Below are 6,179 nucleotides of genomic sequence, written 5' to 3' on the forward strand. Positions count from 1 at the left end.
TACAAATATTCAATGATCTCTTCGCATCTCAACTACCAAGCCTCTCGTATAAAAAATATTCAATGATCTCTGCGCATCTCAACTACAAGAAAAAATACACACAGGCAACAACATATCTATTGACAATTACATAAAAAATTACAGAAAAGAGGAGCAACAGAATATATATGAATACCGGGAGTAAGCTTCACATGAGCATCTGGCGAGTTTTCAACATCGACCAACCTGCGTTCAAGCTGAATCATTCTACTGCTAAGAAACAAACTCTGACTAAATCCTTCTGCACTTGGCAAGACTAGCACTTCTGAACGAATTCTAAACTTCTGGTTCTCAAAATCTATATCAGACAAAGTGAAGGTCCGTCCTTATCAGATCCAGAGTGATCTTCACATAACACGCAACACACGCGTCTGGTTTAATAATTGGAGTTGTCTATAATGCGACTTTTTGGAGATTCTGACGGAATCGCGGAAGAAATTGAGGTAAAATCTTGATTTGCAAAAATGGTTAACTGCATATTCAGCACCCTCGAAAATGGGACGCTTTCATTGTGCAGAAACTAGCTATCAAACTTGCGATTCCAATAAATGCCGGATTTCGAAACCTGTCGAAAGACTTTCAAAAAGTCGCGTTATAGACAACTGCTTAATAATTTGGCACGTGGCATTTGTGATGCGACGTGTCAAATTTATGGACACGTGGACACAAATGTGGGCATCCGAATAATCTCAAAATTAAATATCATTGCACATGGGAAACTATACTCGTCAAATAGCAATTGGTAAAATTAACATTATAAAAAAAAAAATATTTAATTTCTTAAAATTTTTATTATATTTTCTTTTATTTTATTGGTTATAATCTTATTTTCTTAATAATTAATTACTATTTAGTCATTAATTTCTTAAAATTTTTATTATTATTTTATTGGTTATAATCTTATTTTCTAATAATTACTCTGCATTAATACCCACCCGTACTATTTAGTCATTAGTATTATATTATATTAGTATTGAGATTGCACTTGTACATTTATGACAAATTTAATTAAAGAACTACCATCCACTCACTAACCTCCGGTTTTCGACGAATATTCTCGGATGATTTCTTAGTACAGCCCATGAAATTTGCATTCACTAAAGTAAAAATAACTCTCCACCGTAATCCATTGTTACCACGAATAGTTGGCAACCATTTATAGGATTATTTTATTTGATTTCATTACAACATTTATTTGATTTTATTAATTATTCAATATTTAAAATTAATATTTTTTATTATCTCTCATAAAAAAAAATGGATTTTCTTATTATATTAATTTTTTTTGTTTTTTAATTTTGAATTAAAAAAATTTATTTTTATGTTGATTTTCAGATTATTAAGGGTGCTTTTGTGGGCGGCTGCATGGTTCCCTATAATGTTGGCTATATAGTTGGTCTATGAAGTGGTAGAACTAGGTCCAAGTTAAATAGTTCAAGTTGCTCGAAAAATAACGGCCATTGGATTGTATGGGCATCTTCTGTGGGTATGGGCTCTTTATCTCTCAATCGTAGCCATCCAAATCAACGATCATTACTATGGAAATTGGCAAAAACTATAACCAAGATCATATTTCTAAAAAATTAAAATTTGAACAATAAAATAAGCATACTAATTTAAAACTATTTTTTTTAAACTTATAATTATATATATATATATATAATTTTTTTATACAAATTATTAATATAATATACTATTATTATAATGATTTCTTTTGCCTTAATAGTACCAAATTGTTATTAAAAAAGGAAAAAAAAAAAGAAAATATTTCCTTGACGCTCAGAGAAATCATATCTATAATAATTCAATTCATGAGGACTTATCATTATTGCCATATGCAACAATTCTTAAACCCACCTCTCTTTTCATTGAACATAGTGGTAAATATAAAAATGGAAGTTGGAACCTTGATCCTCAATTATAGCTATTGAAAATGTCCATGGAAATAGATTTTTATATTATGTGATGGAATAACAAGACTATTATTGTGGTTGAGTAGGATTAGATTCTCCACTATCACAATGAAGTATTACAATTAACAAAATATCTCAATTTACCAATTAGTAAAGGCCTAGTCTAACTTATAGATGAAATGACTTTTTTTTATTTTTAAGGATGGTTAATTTTAATCAAAATCCAACAATTCTTTTTAAAAACTCGAGTTCAAATTGTTTAACCTCCATAATTGGAGTGCCTAGGGTTTTCAGGGCGCTGAATAGATTTATGCATTCAAAAATGTATTTTAAAAAACAACAAATCTTGAAATTTTATTACTAGATTTTGGTGAATTCCGGTGAAAAAGGATTTTTCGTCTATAAGTTAGACTAAGCCATTAGTAAAACCTAAATTGACTAAATTCTAAATTTTAACACTAACATGAATTCAATGTTTTTACTCTAATTTACCTAAGACATTAGTAAAACCTAAATTGACTAAATTCTAAATTTTAACACTAACATGAATTCAATGTTTTTACTTTAATTTAGTTATATTTAAACTAAGAAACAGGTACTAGGCACTATATAACATTTGTTTTAATTAAATTTCACGTAAATTTTAGCTTGTAACTTTTCAATAAGCATCAAATTATAAAACAATTATGAGTATAGTATTAAAAAAATACATTGATGTGCTTCTTTTTAACAAAGAATCATCAAATACAAATTTCCAATTATATTTGCAAATAAATAATAAAGTTGCACATGGGAGAACATGCTAAGCATATATAAATTTACGTTAATGATGAAGAACATGAAATAATACTTGGTTCACATATTTCAAAATTCAATAATTAAACTAAGCAGAAGAGAACGCTAGCTATGCATCCTAGTTAAAGTAAAACATTTCATTTTTCAAAATAATATATCATACTTTAATTTTTCTCTATTCAATAATTTGATTTGATTTATTACCCTAACACATTTCGTTCCTCCCAATTGGTGTATTACACTTTGATTTTCTCAATGTACTTATTTGATTTCCTCAATTTAATTAAAAATGGAAGTGAACGTGTACCCTCACATCATTTCTTTACTTAAAATTAAGACTTAAATATTATTGTTCAGAGTGGATTTTTTTTACGCCGTAAAGCATTCCCCTTTGAAATCAATTGCCCCAACTGCCACTCTGTACCGATTTGTACCCTCCGATCAAATGTTAGACGATTGAAGTTTTGTACACCATCATATTAATACTAAGTAGTTGAGACAAAATGGCGGGACACTGTATACAACCGACCCTAACAGTTACGGCAAAAACTATATAACTCCCTTCCTCCCTCAGGCGCAAATCTATAACGGTAGAGAGTGGCTCTTGCTCACTTTCATTGCTTTGATATGAAAGTTTAGAGGCTATGTATACAAGCTGCTAAAGCTTGTCTATCAAGAGTTAACCCCTTTCAACTTCGAGTAGCCGGAGAATTCAAATATCTACATAAACGGAGAGCACTTGCTACAGGGGTTGTACTACACCATTATCTCGGTCTACCATTACACACAACCTCATTTCCTTATGGAAGACTCTGACCTTTATTAAGTTTGGATCCATTCGATTTCTCACTAGGTTGCCCCAGCGAGCACTGAAGAAGTGGCCTGTGCAATTTGCGAAGAAATTGCTCTTGTATCTTCTTTTTACTATGGGGAATCTACCAGTTCTAGGAGCTCTTAAGAAACTCTTGGCAGTTCTTGTGAAAATTGAAAAAGAAGAGAGGGTAACGGTCTGTCTCTCCCGTTCTGTGCGACCTCCATTTTCACTCTTACCCTTACCAAGAGGGCTCTGTAACTACCCTCTGTGTAGGGTCTGAATGTACTACCTCTTCGGGTGGTAGCTCCTATTCATTAACCAAACTGTCCTCATGGTGACAGTCAGCTTGCAGACATGTAACTCCCTCGATACACCATTTGTAGCACGATAGCCTCTCCGCATGGTCTGGTGCAACACCAATGTAACACCAACAACGCTCTCATTGTGACCCTTGCTAATCCCTAAAACCACACCCACATCAGACAATTTCACGGATTAGTAACACACTATTATATTACTTTTTATTTTTATTGTGTAACTGGAATTTGTTCGGATTTTGTTTTTATATTTTTTGTTTCAAATTGGATTTGTTATATTTTACCGAGTGATGGCACCGCCATTTCCCCCATCGCCGCTTCTATGGTTGTTAGCGGAGATAGGAGGAAGACGGAAAAAATGAAAATGCCCAACACTAAGATTACCGCCATTGTCCCCATCGCCACTTCTATGGTTGTTAGAGGAGATAGGAGGAAGATGGAAAAAATGTGAATGCCCAACACTAAGACAAGCTTAGAAGCAACCATTGATATAATCTTTATGAATCTTTTCCTCCGGTGAAGGTATATAATCTTTGTAATTTTTTTTGTTTTTTGTTTTATTATTTGTTGTAATTCTTTTGAAGGAGCATCGTTTATTCGTCATACCAGAAGGCTCCTAGGCCCATTGTAGGGGCGTTGATGACTTCTCCGGAGTTAATCACGGTGACCCGCAAAGTGAAACGTGTTCTTCTAAGTTAAAAAGTACACAATCCTACTCGAATCTTTTGGTAATAAAGTGGCAGGTTGAAAAGAAAGAAAATTGGCAACACACCTTTGGGTTAGCAGAGCTAAGGAAGCTTTGATTGTTATGAGGAGTAAATGCAGACACGAAAATTGCCTTGGAGATCTTGGTTGGATACATCTCCGTCACATAAGACAATGGGCATCCACCCAAGCTGTGACCTACAAGAGTCACCTGCCATACATTTTATGCAAAGAAGTCAATGCCCTGCAAAGGTCATAAGAAAATGAGGAATGAGAGCATGATGAAGCTCAATGCTCTCCAAAAGTTAATTAATGTATAACAGAAGGTTTCAACTATTTTTACAATCTCATGAACCACGTCTAAAAGGTCTTATCTAAGGTCATCTATCCCAAGTCTTCTAAATGGTAAGTATAAACCCTTTTAGCCCATGTCAATCCACATGCCCGACCTTGAAGGGTTGCTTATTCTAATCCAGTGACACCTCAGTGTAACGAGAGAATAAAAATGCTACTTGAATTTCAGTTATGATCTGGTGAAACCTAGACCTCCACAATATAACATAGGAATTTAACAATAAAATAGGATTTATGTTGGAGTTGAACTTAATTTAATTGGGAATTTCAAGAATATTTGAAAATTTGATAGATAGGAGTGAAGTTACTTGTTTAGCCTCACCCATATCCGCTAGATTTGAGAATGTTCCCAAATTCTACCCATGGCTAACCCTGATCTTTGCCATCTCTGAGAAGGCCATATCTTTTATATAAAGGCTCATTAAGAATAACAATGAGAAGCATCTTGAAAACATGTAACATTCATAACTTGCATGGGACATCCTTAGTCATGTCATCTGTCATCAACTTTGATCTAGTAGTTATACAATTATTGTTCTTGATCCTACCAATTATTGCTAAGTTCCAGAGAATCCATTTACCTTCTCATCATTCCTGAGGTTGTTGATATAATCTAGCAGTGGCTTTTCATAGTGTGTAATTGAATTGATTTCATTTGTAGGGGCTGCCCTGTTTATCCCATTGGAGGTGAGATCCAAAGCAGTCACTTTGTGCCCCTTCTGCTTAAGCAGAGTAATAATTTTATACCAACACCATGCTCCATGTGCAAGTCCATAAATCAACACAATGTGCTCTTGGCTTCCTTCGCCTTGCTAACCAATTTCACCAAAAACAAATACTTAGTTCAACTCATCATGAAACTCCAGTTTTGCAGATCGGGAAACCAAAAAACGAAAAAAGAACAAGAGGCTATTGAAGTTTAGAGATTGGATTACTTGTACATGAAAAGCAAGGAGCATAGTGACACCAAAGGCACCAACAGTCCTACTCCATTGCAACACCATCACCTTTTCTATATTGTAACTCAAGTTCCCAAGGTTTGCATCGCTCGACAGTATATGCATCTTCAAAAAGCACACAACCCTACTCGAATCTTTTGGTAATAAAGTGGTAGGTTGAAAAGAAAGAAAATTGGAAACACACCTCTGGGTTAGTAGAGCTAAGGAAGCTCTGATTGCTGCGAGGAGTAAATGCAGACACAAAACTTTCCTTGGAGATCTTGGTTGGATACATCTCCATCAC

General features: G+C 33.9%; 1 protein-coding gene across 1 annotated transcript; it reads right to left on the reverse strand.

Annotated features, from left to right (window-relative positions):
• Positions 1-3,902: 3,902 nt before the first annotated feature.
• LOC149208961 (putative inactive methylesterase 20) lies at positions 3,903-5,941 on the reverse strand. The gene is made up of 4 exons (XM_089398473.1): positions 5,873-5,941; positions 5,519-5,749; positions 4,651-4,794; positions 3,903-4,022 (listed from the first exon to the last, which is right to left on the reverse strand). The coding sequence occupies exons 1-4, from the start codon at positions 5,939-5,941 to the stop codon at positions 3,903-3,905; spliced, it is 564 nt and encodes a 187-aa protein (XP_089254599.1).
• Positions 5,942-6,179: the final 238 nt, after the last annotated feature.

This window comes from Pinus tabuliformis, chromosome 1_2 (assembly GCF_031772625.1).
Source record: "Pinus tabuliformis cultivar Carrire ecotype Pingquan chromosome 1_2, CPIR1, whole genome shotgun sequence".
NCBI lineage: Eukaryota > Viridiplantae > Streptophyta > Pinopsida > Pinales > Pinaceae > Pinus > Pinus tabuliformis.

Bases quoted from the DNA above. Each gene is read 5' to 3' on its own strand.
- LOC149208961 (XM_089398473.1), bottom strand. From the start codon at position 5,941: ATGGTGTTGCAATGGAGTAGGACTGTTGGTGCCTTTGGTGTCACTATG. The intron at 4,795-5,518 runs GTAAATGGATTC...AATGTATGGCAG, and splicing joins ACCTCAGGAATGATGAGAAG to GTGACTCTTGTAGGTCACAG. The intron at 4,023-4,650 runs GTGTGTTGCCAA...GTGTGGTTTTAG, and splicing joins TTAGCTCTGCTAACCCAAAG to GGATTAGCAAGGGTCACAAT.